Source organism: Tubulanus polymorphus, chromosome 2 (genome assembly GCF_964204645.1).
Source record: "Tubulanus polymorphus chromosome 2, tnTubPoly1.2, whole genome shotgun sequence".
Taxonomy (NCBI): Eukaryota; Metazoa; Nemertea; class Palaeonemertea; order Tubulaniformes; family Tubulanidae; genus Tubulanus; species Tubulanus polymorphus.
Window position 1 is genome coordinate 18,483,386 of NC_134026.1, and position 18,644 is coordinate 18,502,029.

The window sequence follows — 18,644 nt, forward strand, 5'->3', positions numbered from 1 at the left end:
CTTCGATTCTGTCGTCGCGCGTAGGACGGGAATAGCGCCGCTAACGCCGCGTCGCGAAGGCGATACGAATCGCCGCAAATCGGTGCGCCGTGCGTTTCGCCGATTAAAGTTCGCTAATCGAGCGTATTTTTGAGGGTTAAATCGCGTTTTGTCGAAATTTAAAAATGCGTTCGATCGAGCGCGTATAGATACTCGCTGTGCGCTGAAGACGGCGAAAGTAGCCCGATAACATCCGGGTACTACTCCAGGAAAATCCAAGATGGCCGCGCCCAGGAAAATTTTCGTCGTCGGCGTCGGGATGACAAAAGTAGGTTTTAGCACGCGCGGCTTCGGGAATCGCTTTGAAAACTGATTAAGGGTCGATCGGATGATGTTTTACGCTCATAATCGAGAGCGTAGATGGTCGTCACTCGCGTGTCATTCATAAAACACCTCAAAAATTCACTTCTGCGTATATCGACCTGGTGGACCAAAACGAGGCTAAATGTCAAAACATATGATCTATCACGGGTTTTGTGCTACAACTGTCATCCATGATTCGCTATTTTCTCTTGATGAGTAGAAGTGCAGATCAACACAATCCAAGTGAATTCGAAATCAATATGTTTGACTTGGAATGTATTTAGGTATCAAATGCTGTTAGTTGGTTTGTTATTTTAATTTTTGTGGCTCAACAATAATGTCGACTGCTGATAGTTGCCTTTTCATGCACAGACGCCAATGATTTCGATTTGACATCACTGAGAAAACATCGGGTTGAGAAACAACCTTCATTTGTGGTGAAAAATATCGAAACAACTGATATCAGTATTGTCTGTGAAAAAATTAAAAGCGCAGAAAGTTGACTATTAAAGCTTATTTTTAAAGAAAGTTTTTGGCCTGCAGGAAAACCACGAAGGGCCTAATAGGCCTACATGTACTAATGTCTATTTCAACCTGACTTGAGAGCATTCCGGTTGGCCTAGCTCGCTTACTTTTGGTAGTACATACCTGATAAAAGTCTTATTAGGGCCAGAATGCATTGGCAGCTGACCTAAAATATCGTTTTTTAATCCACTTTAAAATGTATAGAAGGATATCCAAAAAATCTGCATTGAAAGGGGTTAAAAAGAGAAAAGAGACTCCATGATTTGAAAGTTTAACAATATGTCTCCATGCTTACCAACTGAAGTTTGGTACGTAGGCATGGTAACATATTGTTAAACTTTCAAATCATGGAGTCACTTCTCTTCATTTGAGCCCTTTCAGTGAAGACTTTTTGGATATCCTTCGATACAGTTTCTAATGGATTAGAAAATGATGATTTAGGTCGACTGCTTTTCCTTTCTGTTCCTATTAAGACCTTTACCAGGTATGTACTACCAAAAATGAGCGAGCTAGGCCACCCGGAATGCTCTCAAGTCAGGTTGAAATAGACATTAGTAGTCCTAATCTAGAAAATTGATTTCATGCTCAGAAAATTATTTATAACTGGTTCAATCCGTTATTTGTTTCCAGAAATTAATTTTCTGTCCAAAAATCCCCCCAGAAAATAATTTGATAGGCCTGATTTAAATAATGATTTTCTTGTGCATTTTGTACCATGATCCCTCAGAATATGTGGTGCAATTGACCAGTGATCTACCAAGTTCCTCATTATTTCTAAGGAGAGTGGCTTCCATTACGGCGATGAATTTTGATTGCTGAATCAATAACAGACATTTTTTGACAAAATTGCAGGCAATAGGGTACGGGTAGTCTAGTACCTAGCCGTTGTTCCCCAATAAATCTATAAATCTATAATCCTCAAAACATTTGACTAGTCGCCTCAAAAAATAGTTGAAATAAAGCAACATAACAAATATGGCGGCTTTTTGTGTTGCATGATGGGAGGGTAAATTACGGATTCAGACTTAAACTTGGACTGACATTGATGCATAGATATTATTCTTGTTTCAAATTCTTAAGGTAAGATTCGCCAAAATGAATGCGTTTTACCAAAAAAAATAACATTTAGAGTAATTTTAGAGAGACATATTGAATTTTCATATTTTTATTAATTTAGGCCGTATTGGAAATCCCGATTGTGGCAATCAATTCAAATCAAATCAAAAAATTCTCCGGTCCCCGATTTAAATCATCAAAAATATTATCATAAAACACATTATTGACAAAGTCAACAAGGTAACTAATTAATTTATTTGAGAACAAAGGTTTGATTTGACACTAAAATCAGTTGTTGCATTGTAAGAAACGGAAGTTAACTTCTATATGTCAGTTTGGCGTCAGAACATTGTAGGGGACCCGTAATAACGACTGGTATTCAGACTAACAAACACATGGTGTTCTCTGTCCAAATTCCAGCTGAACTGCTATCGCAGGCAGGAAATGCGTTAGTAGAAAGGTGTGGTTTTTTGCAATGTTCAGATATTAATGATTCATTGAATTAAATAAGCTGTATTCACATTGCATTTTCAGTTTGAAAAACCAGGTAGACGTGATGACTTTGATTACCCTGAAATGGCCTTGGAAGCAGGTAGGTTTCATTTATCTATCTATTCTATCTGATCTTAAATGGAAATGCTACTGGGTGATGCGACTTAAGTTAACTGACCCATTCACTTATGTCGCTCTGTTATCTTGTTGCATTTTTAGCCCAGTTGGGATTTTTTGTTGCAATATTTGATAGATTTCCTTAAAACTTGGTGTGAGGATTAGGCCATATGAGGTGTCCACCCCTATTGAATACGGATGACATTGGCCATCAAATATGCATGCATACCAACCGATACGATTCATCCGTATTTGTTTAAATTTTTAGCCCACTTGGGACTTTAGTCCCAGCGGGCTATTGCGTTCACTTTTCTTCCTTTGTCCTTCCATAGACGGAATCCAGTTATTTTGGGAAGTTTTGAAGACGCTTCAATGTAATGTCTTGATATTTGGGTTACACATGTATCTTCCCGAACACATCTTCAGCCCAAAAACTGGCCCTGTCAGAATCAAGATGGCGGAATGGCAGCCATTGTTGTTCTCCAAAATCACTTTTTACACATTTTTCAACTTTTTAAGGGAAATTTTGAAGATGCTTCGATCAATTACCTTGATCTTTCGTATCTATTTGAATCCCCCAAGGGCCCATCAGCTTAAGAAAAATTGGGTCGATAGGCCGTCCTATGACCTTTTTAGTGTCAAAAAATGTCAATTTTGGCCCGAATTCCGAATCCTGTAGCTTCCTACTTGTTTGCCATTTCTCATCGCAATTTGTGATGGGTATGCTTTGGAAAGGGATGTTTAATCCCTGAGACAGGTATTTTTGATCAGTCAATTATGGCGCAATTGGCGGCTATCTTGGTGTCATCGGTACTCATTCGTAGGTGGGAGAAAGTTTTTTCCACATTATATTGATACCTAAGCATAGTTTGTTACCACAATCGATAAGAAAGTTGTAGCCAATAACGTGTTCTATGATTTTTGTGAGTTTCAAGGTCATTGGTTTTTGTATACGGCCACCAGGGGGCGTTGAATAATACAATAACTTAGTGTTTCTATATTATATTCGTACCTATGCATATTTTGTTATCACGATCAATTGCAAAGTTGTGGCTCATGACATCGTCTATGATTGTGGTGAGTTTTAAGGACATTAGTTATCCTATAGCAGATTAGTAGAATAACTTAGTATTTCCTTATTAGATTGATACCTAGGCATATTTTGTTACCATGATCAATTGCGAAGTTGTAGTTCATGACATTTTCTATGATTGTGGTGAGTTTCAAGGTCATTAGGTTTTGCATATGGTCACCAGGGGACGTTGAATATTAGAATAACTTAGTATTTCCATATTAAATTGGTAACTAGGCATATTTTGTTATTACAATCAAATAATAGCTGCTGACGTATTCTATAATTGTGGTGGGTTTCAAGGTCATTGCTGTCATTGCTGTGACCGATGGGTAAGGGGGATTATCTGTCATCGTCTGTCCGTCCGCCCGTCATCTTTTGCTTCAATTCGCTACTAGTCTGCAGTTTTTTAATCAGATCAATTCCACATTTAGTATGAATGTTCTATGGACCAAGGCCTATAAAGAACCATTTTTTTATTCGTGTCCCAGGGGGCGCCCCTGGGGGTGGAGTTTCTATATCTTCAAATCACTACTAGTCCTACAGTTGTAATCAGATCGATTCCAAATTTGGTATGAATGTTCTATGAGCCAATGCCTACAAGAGCCCTTTTAGGATTTGGCCACAAGGGATGCAGCTTCTATTTCTTCAAATCACACAGCAGAGCTATGTTAGCCGATAGGCTCCTTGTCTTCATTATATCATTCCTGTGTAATGTTGTCCAATAATGTAACTTCTCGATGGAAATGAATTTTAGATTCAATAAATAATTATTTGTAGAAAAATTTGCGCGGATACCAGTAATAAAATTTAGGATGTTACGTAGATAACATGTGCCCATTTTGTTTTTAGGCAAGAAGGCATTGGCTGATGCTAACATTCCTTACAACGAAATACAACAAGTGTGTGTAGGATATGTTTACGGTAAGTGTGTTTATTTTGAAATCTATATCTCTAAATAGGCTCTAAACATAATTTGAAATTGAAATAAATGTAGGTGATAATATATTGTGTTAGATCTAGGCTTTATAAACTGTTTCATGAGTAATTGTGTGTATTTCATTGATTAGCCTAGTCAGTAGTCAAATCTTTTTAGCCCACTTGGGACTTTAGTCCCAGCGGGCTATTGCGTTCACTTTTCGTCCCTCCGTTCATCCGTCTGTAGATGGAATCCAGTTATTTTGGGAAGTTTTGAAGGCGCTTCAATGTAATGTCTTCATGTTTGGTTTATACATGTATCTACCCTAGACACATCTTCAGCCCAAAAACTGGCCCTGTCAGAATCAAGATGGCCGACTGGCAGCCATTGTTGTTCGCCAAAATCAGCACTTTTTACACGTTATTGAACTTTTTGACGGAAATTTTGAAGACGCTTTGATCAATTACCTTGATCTTTCGTATATTTGAAGGGCCTATAAGCATAACAAAAATTGGGTCGATCGGACTCAAGATGGTCGCCCTAGGACCTTTTAAGTGCCTAAAAATGTCAATGTTGGCCCTAGTCATGTAGCTTCCTACTGGTTTGCCATTTCTCATTGCAATTGCGATTCGCAATTGCTGATGGGTATTCTTTGAATTACAAAATCGTGGCTGCTGACATGTTCTATTATTGTGGTAAGTTTCCAGGTCATTGGTTTTTATATATGGTCACCAGGGGGCGTTGAATATTGAAATTGTTAGATCGTTGAGCATTTGAAACCACTTTCCGAGTGGGCATGGTGTCCCTGGACCCCTAGTTTTAAGAAGAAGGGTTGTCAAGGGTTTCTCTCTTTCGTACTCGTTTTAGCGGATGTTCCCTATCTGAACATCCCTATTTCAAACCTAATAGGTGTAAGGCCTTTTAAATGGCCACAAATTTCGGTCTAATGACCTCATGCCAAAACGTACGAAGTGAAAACGTCCTCGTCTGTATTATGTCTTCTCCACAATAGGTTTATTAATTAAAATAGCATCTTTAGTTTATAATAGCATAGGCCTATAACCATCTCAAGTTTATAAATGAATTATGACTGCATGGTAGGCCCTAATACAGGGTATCACTATACGATAGGATATGTATGAGTATGATGCTATACATATTCAAATGAAATCATCGGGTATGTGTGAAGGTGAAGTCAATGAAGTCAAATCCAAGTAATTTCTTTGAATTAATGTAATTACAAAGAATTCTGTTTGATAAGTAGTATTGATAGCGGACGTTTTAACCAACAAAAGCGAGGACGCTTTGACTAACGATAGCAGGGATGTTTTGACCGGTATGTGTGGACGTTTTGGTAGGAGGACATTTTTACCTGTCACGCATATTGATGAGGGTTTTCATCCATGCATCAGGCATTCTTAATTCTTCGTCTGATTGTAGGCGATTCAACTTGTGGACAAAGAGCAGTTTATCAACTAGGAATGACTGGAGTACCTATTTATAATGTAAGTACTACGGAATAATTCAGTCTGCTATTATATCTTATGGGTCGCTCTAGGAAACTCTTGAAAAGTAAGATAGTTTGGAGAGTGTTTGGAAACCAAGGATTCATATCTGGTACGACTATTAGATCAGTGTGTTGTAATGCCTATCTGCTATTAGCATGGCTGTCAGATATGGACCCCTAAACATGTTTGGTCATTCCGGACTTTATTTGAAAATATGGAAAACACTCCTTGAAACCCCTACACATCCTACAAAATTATTTACTATTTTCCTATTGTTTATTGCATTTAGGTGAACAATAATTGTGCAACAGGTTCGACTGCATTGATAATGGGAAAGCAATTTATTGAAGGAGGTAAAGTTATTTTGAAAATCATCCATTGAGATTTAATTTCAGTTGGTCAAATAATCAATTAGAATAAGGATCTACAGAATTATCGTGAGGCATCATCTGGAGGCAAACATTTTAATGATCTACTCTACTGCTCTTAAAAACACCAAACTCATCACTTTTTGGCCAAATGTTGAGATTTCTTGAATATATATCTACATAAAATGAGCTAAGTCTATTGAAGGCCTATCTGTCATTATTATGTCCTGTAATTATTTGGAAAACTAACTTACCTCTGTCTTAATCATAGTATTATTGATCTATTCTGATGTAGTAAATCTCACTAAATCTCCTCCATGATTCCAACCTGTTTTTCTCACTTGATAGTTCCCATGTAAATGATCCACTGTTATTCCAAATTTATTGATATAGACCATGGATAGACAAATTACCCTAGTTTATCTAAAACAATTCTTTAACTTAAATGATCTTATGATTTTAATCATGTCTATAGAATAATTAGCCTATAGGCCTATAGTCTTTTCACCACTGTGTCCCTGTTTTGATTGCACTTTCACTGTAATCCTGATTTAGGAATGCTGTTTCATTATTTGTGTTTGTAGGCTCATCAAATTGTGTTATGGTACTTGGTTTTGAGAAAATGCAAAAGGGTTCGCTCTCAAGCACGGTAATTATTGTTACATTGAATTTGCATTTAACAATCTATTAGTGCAGGGGCTGAAGACAAATTGACTAATAAAGATGTATTAGTTCCACTTATAAAAAGGGCAATGATATCTATCATTGTTTGATGATGACGTTATTAAAAAGTTATTACAATGCTGCACTTTGGCTCCTGTAGTAATATTATTTCCAAAATTATATTTGAATTATTTTAAATCGTTATCGCTCAGGAATTTAGCTAAGTAGTGTCATAATATTCCTCAGAAAATTTAGGGGAAAATACGACATTTATTATCATACAAAATAGCTCATTTCCCATTTACTGTTAACAAAAATTGTTTTCTGCGTACTGAAAGTTAAATGGCGTGGTCTTTAGCCTACCTGTTTTTGAAGACTGAAACTTTCTGACGATATCCAGACATGAATGATGGGAATTTCGAAGAATCGTTGCTTAAAATCGCTGTGTATTGTTAAACATCTTAAAAAAGGAAGAATAGCATCAAATGAAACGGTCACCATTTCTTAATCGTAGTTCAGTGCCATTGTGAGAAATCCGCCGCTAGGGTCATTATGCTGTTGATAGATGGCAGCCCTTATTGAAACTCGTAACGTTTTGATGTACTGAGTTTAATTCCAATTAACTTGAAACTGGATTTTTAGCTCTCCAAATCCAAAATTTGATCTAACGAGTCATCAAATAGATATAAAGTGGATTGTATAGATTTCACTGACAATCTATTTACTAGTAGTAAGAAAAGTTGATTCGAATTCAATTGAAATGTGGGAGAAATTGAAGCATACTAACCAAATAGGGATCATTCATTTAATACGTACGCATAAAATTTGAATTTTTCAACCCCCCTCCCCTTCTGTACTCAAAATCGGCCATTTCTTCATATACGTTAAGCACTACAGTACGCAATTGCACTGACCCCTCCCCTATTGCCTAATGCGTACATAATAAATGAATGACCCCATAGCACTAGTGAACCTGACAGGTCCTCACGGAATCTAGTAGGATAGTAACATTGCCTGTACCTCATTATCGTGTTTATATGATAGCGGGCGATATTACAGTAGCTTGTCTTCAGCAAAATGCTCTCATTTCATTTTGCATTTTATGATTTTAGTTCGATGATCGAACAAATCCAATGGATAAACATGTGGAATTAATGGCTGATACTCATGGAATTGAACCCCGTGCTATTATGCCACAAATGTTTGGTAATGCTGGACGTGAACACATGAAAAAATATGGTAAATGTTAGAAACAAGAATCAGGTCTATTAGATCCAGGTCTATTAGAAACCAGAATTTCAAAGGGCTGGACTTGTGTTGAATTGAATATTTGCGCCCAGTTTTGTAAAAGCTCATTATAATCAATACTTTTAGTAAGTCATAGACAATAAGAAGATTGTCATAAATAATTGAAACTGGTCCGCAATACATTATCATACATTATCTTTTGTATCTTTACCCAGGAACGAAGCCGGAAATTTTTGCAAAAATCGCCTATAAAAATCATAAACATTCTGTAAACAATCCGTAAGTTGATAAAACTTTGTCAAACGTGATTCTTGCCACCGATCAATAAGAATAGTATTACATATGGTACTGATTGACCGTTTCTGAATTGGAAAAATCTAAACTAAAACTTTCTTCCATCATCTTGTTTGTTGAGCTTGAAGATGATCTTCTCATTTAGGTATTCTCAGTTCAGGAAGGAATACACTCTTGAAGAGATTATGCAGTCTCCTATGATCCACGAGCCGCTTACAAAACTCCAATGCTGGTAATATTTCTGAGATATCGTTTTAGTCAACTTAGGGCATAGCTTAAGTCGGCTATTGCATTCACTTTTTAGAGAACCTATGGTTCACTTTTGCTCTAACTAGTTGATGATATCATTTGCCTAATGGTGGCTCAGTTTTTATCCATAAGGTCCTGAAATCTGAATTTTTCAACGGATGTGTTATGTAGTGTCTATTTTATGATCTGAAAATTTCTTACAAATCTGAACTCAAGTTTTTGTGAAATAATCAAAGATATGCCAAATTCAAAGCGAATTGGAGTTCTTTTTGTTGATACGTGGCTCTTTGTAATCAAAATGTGACCAGACTGCTAGTACTATGGTATTTAGGATGTTGTTCATACATTGGTACATATTTTTCGCTGAAAAAATCAAGTCACCAAAGCCCACAATCATTTTGAACGAACACTTGAATCATGTGATGTGTGCATCGCCGTTCATTGGCTATGACCTTATGATCGGTCATAGGTATATTTAAGTCACATAGGATTTGTTCTGATCCTATCGTCATAAGAAATAGAACTTGTCCGCGATCAGTTTTAACAATCTTAAGTACACTCATAGCTCTGAAATTCCCCAACTGTAAAATCGGCAACTGGTTGCCAGTTTCTTACGATCCGACTGTCGAATCGGATCTTTTGTGATCTGATATATATATAATTAGAGTGCTGAGATAAAATCCCACTATTTACAGATTAAAAGAATTTAAAAACCAGAATTTATTTATTCAATCAAAAATATATAAAAGACACGACGTTTCGATCTCACCCTAGAGATCATCGTCAGGTGACCTGACACACCTGACGATGATCTCTAGGGTGAGATCGAAACGTCGTGTCTTATATATATTTTTGATTGAATAAATAAATTCTGGTTTTTAAATTCTTTTAATCTGTAAATAGTGGGATTTTATCTTATTATCCGTTCACCACGTTTGAGTGTGGTTATCGTTCTATAGAGTGCTGAGATTTCACACACTTCTGGTGAAAATGTAAAACTCATTCAAGATAGCTCATGTATTTTGGCGGAATATATATAAATACTGCGTAATCCACACCTCAAAGGATTGTTTCAAGAATTGGTTAAGTACCGCAATCATTGACAGGCAGGACTGTCTGCACTGATGGTGCACTTCTAGATCTAAGTTGCGCATCGATATATATTTGATCTTTTAGTCCAACATCTGATGGCTCAGCGGCTGCAATTCTTGCATCTGAGGAGTTTGTCATAAAACATGGCTTGCAGGACAAAGCAGTTGAAATCGTCGCTATGGAAATGGCCACTGATTTACCAACTACATTTGAAGAACAAAGTTGCTTGAAAGCAGTAAGAGTTTTTTGTCACAAATCAAGCATGCAACATGCAATATGTTCAACATGCAACATGCAAAGTGTTCATCTCTATAGAGAGGTGTGCACTGCCAGGGTAGAACCTCGCAATTTATTGCGACAGAATAATAAAATTTAAGCCCCACAATCAAAAAACTGTTTTTTTTCTAAAAAACATCATCAAGGAATGACAGGGTCCCTATGACTCCTTGATTCCTTGAAATCTCCTTCTAAACAGAAAATGCTTTGAAAGGTGCTTATAACTCCTTGATTGATTTGAGCAAATGGCTGAAATTCCTTTAAAACTCCTTACATTTTGAGAAATAGGCGATAAGAAACTGTGTAGTTGTAGGCCTACAGTAAACTATGCCTTAATACAGCTGGGACCAGGATTCCTTCTTTCCCCAATTAGTTGTTTACCGAATTAAAACCAGGTAGTCTACAGAATTGATAGTTTACCAAAATAAATAGTACTGATTTAGGAGGAGTTATTAGGTAATTAGGATATGAAAGTGATGTGGCCACTTACTCGAAATTTGATATTTTCTCCTTAACAACTCCTTGAAAACTTGCATTCCAGAATGCCTGATCTGTAGGGACCCTGAATGATTTAGGTATGCACTGTATGGTTGAATGTCACTTGGTTTTACTGATAATCTTTTCTTTATAGGTTGGATATGATATGACTAGACATGCTGCTGAAAAAGCTTTTAAAAAAGCAGGTAAATGGCATGTTTAGATCCACCAGCCAGCATTCCGAGCCAGTATTCCAAAATATTATGAAATGAAATGCCTGGCCACAAATTCTGACTGTACAGTATGGCATAAAACTCAATGACTATGAGTATGCTATTCGTACAGCAACTTTACTGGATACTGTTAAATCATTAGATTTTTCATTTTATTTCATTTTAATGCTCAATAGTAAATAATATGATTTCTAATCGTATGATATAATTTGTGAGTAGCTGTGCACCTGGGCTTCATTCCGTAGGTCTGCCGTGTAATGCCAGTTGGTTTGTCCTTACTCCTAACACCAGATGAATTTCCATTCAGGAAATTCCCAGATTTCTTATGGTTGCAGATCAAATCTGATTGTTTATGCATTTTGTGAGGTCAATTGTAGAGATTTTCATCAATTTTTGGCAATTTCTTATCATATATCTCAAGAATTGCAACCATGCAATTCTGTTCCATAAAATACTTGTGAGTAACCCGTGGGAACCACAGGTGTTTTTTAGCCCAGAACCTCACACTTTTTGGGTACTTGGCTAGTCTCTGCCCATGGCGGCCGAGACGATCACCTACAGAACATATCCTGTGCTGAAAGAACTTTAGGCCTATAGGCAGCAAATGAATATTTAGTTTAATGAGAAAAATATATACCTCATGAGTTGAACCTATGATCATTGTGCGTTACTCATGTGCTAATTCATTCCTTTGCTATAATGTTATAGGTCATTTCCGCTGATGCCTGAAATATGTTTTTAGGGTTTATTGGGGGCCCACTTTATTACTATGAAATAGCCATTTTACCAGTTCACTCTTATTGCGATCATCAACGTACAAAAAATAAGGGAGATACATACAGTTACCTCTTATTTACTGATAGATTAGGGCATCCGGGTAGCTGCGGTAAAATTGTTGAGAAATTCTTTAATTTATCTAAAGATTAATCATGTACAAAATGTAATTTTGTTTAATTCCGAAATTAATGTTTGTGTGTTTCAGGTTTAAAGCCAACAGATGTTGATGTTGTTGAGTTACACGATTGTTTTTCGGCGAACGAATTGATTTCGTACGAAGCTCTTGGACTTTGTAGCTTAGGTATTGTATTGTTCTTTGTTATGAAGGAAATATAAACAGGTTTTAATTTATAGTCTTGACATTTGATGATTATTAACGCTGTCATAGGACACACCTCACATGGCATTGAGATTATCGGCGGGTATAAAAAATATTTTCACATGGTGCCCGCTTCCTCGTTACAAAAATAACAATTCCATATTTTTTTTCATTGATACTAATGCATATTTTGTGCCCACAATCAATTGCAAAATTGTTGCTCATCACATGTGCTAAGATTATGGTGAGTTTCAAGGTCATCGGTTTGTGTATATGTTCGGTAGGGGGCGTTGAGTAGCGGAATAGCGTGGTATTTCTGTATATAGTGGTACCTAGGCATATTTCGATGAGACAAGATGTTCTATGATTATGGTGTGTTTCAAGCCCATTGATTACTGTATTTGTTCACCTGAGAGCATTGAATATTGAAATTATCAGATTGTCAGGCATTTCGCGAAGTGGGTACATGGTGTCCCTGGACCTCTAGTTTAAACACCTGGTAGCTCATCAATCACTGACAGGTATTCAGATTATTGCATATATTTTAGTTGCAAATTGATATTTTTTGCATGCACTTTTTTACCAGGTGAAGGTGGCAAGTTAGTCGAGAATAATGATAATACATACGGTGGCAAGTATGTAATAAATCCAAGTGGAGGATTGATTTCTAAAGGACATCCTCTAGGAGCAACAGGTAGATAATAAAAGTTTTCTAATATCTTATGTCGCCTTGTGCTTTTTTACGGATTCCATATGTTGATTATTGTGTTGATTCACATGCTCACCTACAATATACAGTAGAACTGGCGCAAGTTGGACACGTTGGGACAAGGGGATAATGTCCGACTTAGAAAAAATCTGATAAGTCGGATTTTTGGGGTTTTCTTAGAAAAATCTGAGTTAGTTACATATTAAGACCCTAAACCCTAACTACTGAAGAGTGACAAGGGGTCAATACTCTATTCTATAGCTGACTACTATTGTAAACATGCGCTTAACATGTGTCCATCGACAGAAAAATTGATCTGCTGGTACATGATAGGCGCTGCACACCATCTTTTTGAAAAGAACTGAAATTAGCCGACAGACTTAGAGATTGAAAAATGCATTGCTTTGAAACTTTCAGAACATACATTCTAGCCACCTTAGCCCAATTTCTGACTTCCAGAATCCAACTTTGAGATAGATTTTGGTATGAAAATGAACTGAAAAAATCGGGACCTTGGAATTTCAGCAGACTTCGCCAATTTTCCAACTTATAGCTGTCCGACTTACGCCAGTTCTACTGTATCAACATAATTTCAGGCCAAAAATGAACACATCAGATTTTTTACACTTCCTGGAAAAAATTAACCACATTTTATCTTAAATGTCTGTAAGCATCTAATCTACTTGAGTTTTGAGACTGACCTCATTTTGACTCTCACCCCAACCTCATCATGAAAAACGGCTCTTTTCTGAAGATTGAATTAAGGCGAGCTACTGTTATGCCTCTGTTATCCAGCATCTAACGATCCAACAGGCTCTAGCACTGTCCGGTTAAAGAGGCATGGTAGTCAAAACTACGTAGTAAATCAATGATTATTGAAAAATAACAACCACCGATTTGAAAAGCTGATCAGGTATCTTTTGAGAGGCTGGTAGGAGAAAAAGTCGTGAAGTAATTTTTCTTAGTAAACTATTGTTAGTCACGCCACAGCTGGTTTAACAGAAATACTGCTGCTCGTTGGGTTTCATTCTACTTGGCAATTGATAGCATCATGACAGTGTATTATTCTTGCATTCAAGTCTCATTTACACTGTTTTGTATAGGTATTGCACAATGTGCCGAACTATGTTGGCAGTTAAGAGGTCTTGCTGGGCAGAGGCAAGTGAAGAACGCTCAAATAGCATTACAGCATAATGTTGGATTAGGGGGTGCGGTGGTAGTTGGACTCTACACAAAGCCTCAATTGACTGACAGCAGGTAATGATTTACAGCATAATATCAAAAAATGTATTTTTGATAATATCTATGATTGTATTGTGATTTGAACAGGGAAGGATTATAACCAAGATTGGTATTGAAATAGAGCAAAAGATAGTAAACCAGCAATTTTAATTCTAAATGGCACGCAGGTTGTTCTTAGATTTTAACGACTAGAATAAAAAATCCAGTCAATTAAACTACCAGATTATGCGTGTTTAGTATTGGTACTGGTTTTTATTATAACTTGTGCAGCTTAACGGGATTCAAAATTCGTCTCTAGCATTTCCAAGTTTAAAGCAATAAAATCATTAAACAGGTTTCAATAGTGATATTGTTTGAACTTTGATTTTTAATTTTTAATGAGTCACGTGAAATGCACGCACTCTATCTATATCTTATATAGGCCTAATGCTTTATACATGCTAGATTTAATATACGAGCACAGATAATATTTAAATCAATGATCAGATCATAGTACATGTACCAGGAAATAATTTGATTCTAGGAACAAAATGAAGGGAAGTTCTACATCTGGTGGTAATTCAGGTGGAAATGATGGAAGTAACTTCAAATGTGCTCCTATATTTGAAGAAATAAAGAAAGGTCTTAAACAGGTACGCAGGTGGATATGAGCAGATTGAATTTGATTGGTCATCATCTTGATTGTGACATGCGCATTTGGGGAATTCATGTGTTAAATCCCACGTGGAATTTCTATAACCAGAAAGCATGCAAATTCCGATAGAAAGGGAACATTTATTAAGAGTATATACATTGATCACGTTAAGATGGCCCATAACTTTTTTGCACAAATATTTTGGGTACGCTGGTACACACCACCAAGAACAAGTGGTGTTACACACTGCCTGTCTTAGTCTTCTCTCCCAAAGATATACTGGTACTATACTGTTGTGTTTGGGCTACTGGATCAGGGATCTTGTCCACCTTACTCAAACTCAAAGCTTCGACAGAAAAAAACGCAAACTTATATATTATCACGATGCATCAATGGCCTCACTACGTCTCCTACATGTCAATTTACACATAACATAACATACACACGGAAACTTCATAGAATTATTAGCAAGACCATTTAACCATTTTATTCCTTTCATTCTGCAATATCATAAGAAATATAAGAAAGAAGTCAATCAAACAGCATGTAGACTTTATGTGACTAGCTACCTAGCTAAACACGCAGATCATACACTTTTGCCTTTTGTCTTAGCTGCAGCTAGCATCACGCTTATTTCATTACCAATTTGAATGTTCAACTCTTGGTTTTCAGGATGGTGCTAATATTGTGAAGAAGATGAAAGGTGTTTTCGTATTCAAAGTGACAAATGGCCCAAATGGTAAAGATGGCGTTTGGGTGGTTGATGTAAAGAATGGTTCTGGAAGTGTCACTTATGGTGGAAAAGGTATGTGTAACTGGGAGGTAAATTTTGAAAGACATTTCTTGGAGTCCACCTAAGAAGCGTGAAAGACATCTGTTGTGATTCAGCAATGTTTTAAGTATCTGAGCAATTTCGAGTAGAGTAAATGTATGGTTTAACATGGGAGCCAGAAACAAGAAAATTAATTTTAGAAAATTATTTGACGCCTGCGAAAAAAATGTAGAATTTCTGGGCTAAGCTAATGTGGAATTGCAAATTTGAAATCGAAGTTTTAAGAAGAGATTTGGCGATTGGGTAGATGATACAGGTCTTCGACTCTAGAAGTAGTTTAAATTTTTTTATTGAAAATTCTCAATAATTGATCGCGAACTTGCGACCGACTTCATTTACTTATGCCTCTAAGCTGGTCTGCAACTTCATAGCCTCCATGGTTGAAGAAAGAGCTCTTCTGATGTCTGCTTCATCATGACTTCGAGCATATCGTGTGGCCTAGCTGGCCGGCCCGGGCCACGGGTTTGGCTGTCACTCGATATCCTAGAGTCTTGAGTCTGGGTGGGTTGAAGTAGACATTGTGATTTAAAATAACATGCTTATGTTGTTCTGTATGAATTACCCATGTGTCATGTATGTTGTATTAATTTATTTTAAAATTTGTATTTATTGAATTTGGGAATTTTATCCCGGAATTTCAATGTAATAAGGATCAATAAAGAATTGAATTGAATTGTCACCTAATGCACATGCCATCAGAAGACGCGGAGCCGTATATGACAGCTATGCTATTATAAATTGCTAATCTCACGAAACCTGCATACTCCTAATATCAAACATATTTTCTAAAACGTTTGAATATTGAAATTATATGTTTACACATTTTCATATTGACCGCTTGTAGCCGCTGATGAAATTCACGCCGGCCCTACACACATCGTAGATAGCTTCGTCATTCCACCGGCATGCCCACGTCAGGGTCTGACTTTTATATCAGACTTCCAAATCGTGTATACATCCGCCATTTAACCGAATAATCCGATTTACTTATCATTTCTATTTATGCCTGTCGCTTCTGATATAATCATACATCCTTTACTATTACAATACGTCTTCTAATGATATTCAATGCAATATAATATTTCGACGTTCAAATATAGGTCATTATATAATCACAGGAAGCCATTCTACATCTATGTCAATAATATTTTGCCAGATAGCTTGTTTGTGTACGCATAGACCTGTGACGTTTTGCACATCGATTTACGGCTGTCGTTTGTAAAATGACGCTGAATGGTTAACATTGTTTAGGTTTCATAATGGTAACGTTTTATAAGGCGTCAAAAAAATCAAACAAAAATATGTACTGAGTTGAACGGACTTTCGACTTAATAGGATTCGAGTCGTGCACAATCTACTGTATGAAGCCATTTGGTTTTCACACAAATTCAATAGGGGTGAGTCCAAAATATCCAAATCAAAGGGTTTCTGGGTGGACTCTCGACTAAGATTGTCTATTACACAATCTTGATATCTAGTTTGTATTGTCTGTAAATATTCTAAGATCTAAATGTGAAATTCTTACAACGCTTATTTTGTGAATTTTTCTGCTGTGTAGCAAAAGGAGATGTAACGATAACAATGGCTGATGAAGATATGCTAAAGCTGATGTTGAACAAATTAAACCCACAAAAGGTTTGTTTTGATGTATGACACGCTGTTGAATTTGATAAACTTTTTTGATAATCGAACTATTATTTATAATTAAAGCGAATGGTGAACTCTAGTAGATCTGATTCTTTCTGTTTTGCTTTCAGGCCTTCTTTCAAGGCAAACTGAAGATATCTGGAAATATGGGATTGGCGTACAAACTCAAAGAATTCCAACCGAAGACTAAAAAGGCTAAACTTTAATTAATGACTCCATAGAAACCAAAGATCACTTATTATTTGAGGTTGATTTGATAATTGTATCTCTATTAAGCAGGCTGCAAAGATTCTAATTCATTCAGAATTATATGCTTTTTGGTTTTTCATAAGGCATGTGTTGGTGGGGACAACGTTGGCCCAATAAGCAGGTGACACACGACTAAGTTATGATTTTTCATCATCTTTCAGCAGGTCACAAGCCTAGATAGGTATCGTGATTTAGATTTTGGAAATATGATACCAAGGGTGTGCTAGTGTAGCACCTATTCATGATACACCTGTCTGTCTGGCCGTGCCCATAGCCAATACTAAATAGTGTTTGTTTCTTCCTTGTGTAGCCTGCACTAAAACTAATGTAGAATTGTACGTCGTATTCATGTATTCTAGTGTAAAATAATTTATATGAATATTGTGCCAAATAAAATGTATATTCTTATTGAAATTATATACTGTTCCAAGATAATGTTTTGATTTAATCTACAATGGAGGGTACAGCCGTTGCAGTTTGTAGGAAATTATTTGAATCATTGTCTGTTACTAAAATGAAAGTAGAAGAGTAAAATCTCATCCCATACTTTGGAGAAAAAACAACCGAGTTGACCCTAATTTATGGAAGTACGGTATACTACGCCCAAACTGGTACAGTTGGGAGCTTTTCTACAGTATTACGTGATTACCAGTTGGAAGAACCGCACATTCGAACAAGTCCTTCTATAGACTTGACATTTTATTTTTTCTTAAATTCTGTGACACTTTCCTCCATTTCAGTTCACGCATGATGCACTTTCATAATGGAAACTAAGGCCAATTTAGGCTGTGAGTGTGCAGTTATAGTGACAACATAGGGCCTCATATGAATCGCCAATGGACATAGAAGATTTATAGTATTTTAAAATACAGTATTGTAGGCGAAGGGCCGTGACTGGTTTAGGCGCAGAACGGACGGAAATGAAGTCATTTCCGCCTAAGTTCGCGCCTATTTTGCCAAATTGAGCAGACTTCCAGACCAGTACAGGTTAAGTGTACTACTATATTAAGGACAAAAATGTATAAGCATATGGGGAATTGAAATATTTTATCAATTTGGAAATAAAGTCTGTTATGATGCCATCTTTTTAATGATATTGCTCGCTTAATGCCAACATTTTCAGTAACCAAATTTGCTCAATCTAACTCAAATTCAATGATGATACCGTTCTTTATAATGCTTTTCCATTGTTCCAACAGTGGCATTATAACGGACTTGGACTGTGTGTTGAAACAATCATAAGCCGCGTTCACACTAGATTCGGCGCTTACTAAGTACTGTACTTAGCTGTCGCTCACCTAAAT

The 18,644-nt window shown here is 36.5% G+C and overlaps 1 protein-coding gene across 1 annotated transcript; it reads left to right on the plus strand.

The window, feature by feature from the left end:
- Window positions 1–248: 248 nt before the first annotated feature.
- Window positions 249–17,762, plus strand: LOC141899586 (sterol carrier protein 2-like). Its single transcript, XM_074785970.1, has 18 exons — window positions 249–307; window positions 2,458–2,515; window positions 4,457–4,528; window positions 5,964–6,028; window positions 6,321–6,384; window positions 6,984–7,048; window positions 8,175–8,301; window positions 8,526–8,589; window positions 8,750–8,836; window positions 10,030–10,180; window positions 10,853–10,904; window positions 11,914–12,009; window positions 12,614–12,721; window positions 13,840–13,993; window positions 14,502–14,610; window positions 15,285–15,417; window positions 17,003–17,079; window positions 17,202–17,762. The coding sequence occupies exons 1-18, from the start codon at window positions 260–262 to the stop codon at window positions 17,295–17,297; spliced, it is 1,626 nt and encodes a 541-aa protein (XP_074642071.1). The 5' UTR covers window positions 249–259; the 3' UTR covers window positions 17,298–17,762.
- Window positions 17,763–18,644: the final 882 nt, after the last annotated feature.